Source organism: Parasteatoda tepidariorum, chromosome 9 (assembly GCF_043381705.1).
Source record: "Parasteatoda tepidariorum isolate YZ-2023 chromosome 9, CAS_Ptep_4.0, whole genome shotgun sequence".
Lineage (NCBI taxonomy): Eukaryota > Metazoa > Arthropoda > Arachnida > Araneae > Theridiidae > Parasteatoda > Parasteatoda tepidariorum.
This window is the reverse complement of record NC_092212.1, coordinates 27,361,693-27,363,269: the sequence shown is the minus strand read 5'-3', so window position 1 is coordinate 27,363,269 and position 1,577 is coordinate 27,361,693. Positions and strand designations below refer to the sequence as shown.

The following is a 1,577-nucleotide window of genomic DNA, read 5'->3' as shown; positions in this document are numbered from 1 at the left end:
AAAGTTTCCCACCACAATGAATGTCTTTGTAAAAAGGAACTGTCCTGTATATATGACGCTGGGCGTTAACCGGTTAATCAAGTTTTAATAGTAACTGAAACTACTTTTATAGAATCTTTCAAAACATTTAGAAAATATATAAAATTTGCATTGACATGTATGCATGGCATATATAAGAATCTAGTTTTTTCTTACAGATGCAAAGGCTGGGACAATATAGAGATAAACCATATTTTTTCGAAAGTGTCAATTTTCTAATAAATCTTACCTTGTTATTATTTCCAGAGATATACCTAACAAAATTAGATAATGAAACGGTACACAGAAACTTGTTATAAATACCACTGAAACCGAAACAATCTTAAAGAATTTGGAAATGTGGTTTATCATTTAGTAAGTTCCATGACAAGGTGCCAATGGAGTTCGCTCCATATTTCCTTAACTTTTTAAATCTAAGCAGTCAAGTCAGTTTTGATCACTGACGTTCCTAACAGTTCAGTTCATAGTTTCCTTGACGTCATACCTCTTTATTTAGAAATAATTATTTTATTAATTATTTATAAAGCTCTTTAAAAAATTAAATTCTCAGAAAGATAGTATTCAATTTTTGATTTCCAGCAATTTAAGAATCTGGACTCAGTTTGACCGTTCTGCTAAATTACTATAATCAGATTATTCTTTTTCTTATGCATATTCGACATAAATTTTCATTTTGATGAAAACGTTACAAACGATAGAGAATATTTTATATTAAAATTAAATGTTTGTTTTCAAAACATATTATTTAACACAAAATAATTCGTTGAAAGAAGGGGGAAATATCTCCACTTCCCACTTAACATGAAAACCGGTTCAACCTTTTTTTACTATTTTCAAACAACAGTGGTCAGATTATTTTGGAATGAAACCAAATACTCTCAGTTAGGGGACTCGTCCATTACATATTTCTGCAAGTTTTTCATAAAATGCCTCACATAGTGATATTTTCATATTTTACTTTAGACAGAAAGACGAGGAGGAGCTGTAAATAATGCTTACCAATAAAAAAGAAAATTGCATCATCTGAGCTAACTTCTGATCATAAGGAAGATGACAAAAAATTATCATCGCTCATAAAAACTGTACAAAGATTTTTTTCTCTCCAAGGAACTCTTAGATATATCTAATCAAGGAAATTAGATTGTGTTGGTTGTAACATTTCAAATTATATTGAAAAATAAATGTAAAGCATATTGCAATGTTTGTAATATTTTCATTCTTTAGTATGTATATTTGTTTATAATGAAAAAAAAAGATAATTTGTAACTATAAACTCTTTCTTTAAACATTTTCTGCACTAGATACGTCCCTGATTATAACTGCCAAACAGTTAGCCAATAAAACCTTTGACACTGTGGTAGTTCTTTCGGCTCAACAAAGATAATTAAAGCCATTGCAGCAGTGCTGACCTCGTCACTAGTTTTAATGAAGTCATTTTATGTTATCTTTGATAAGATTTAAAAATGATAAAAAAAATTAAACGGTAAATTCCCCCTTGAGTAATAGCTTATATTGTTTTCGCATCATAATTAGCATAT

General features: G+C 29.0%; 1 protein-coding gene across 2 annotated transcripts in view; it reads left to right on the top strand.

Moving 5' to 3' along the window:
• LOC107451810 (neurogenic locus notch homolog protein 2) overlaps window positions 1-1,238 on the top strand; it is a 148,304-nt gene extending 147,066 nt beyond the window's left edge. Inside the window, exon 24 of one of the 2 annotated variants that reach the window (XM_071185176.1) lies at window positions 1,007-1,238. In XM_071185176.1, coding sequence (XP_071041277.1) covers window positions 1,007-1,027 — 21 coding nt within the window. In that variant the 3' untranslated portion in view covers window positions 1,028-1,238. Of the gene's footprint in view, window positions 1-1,002 lie in introns of both variants that reach the window. The other variant, XM_071185174.1, reaches the window with a different exon arrangement.
• Window positions 1,239-1,577: the final 339 nt, after the last annotated feature.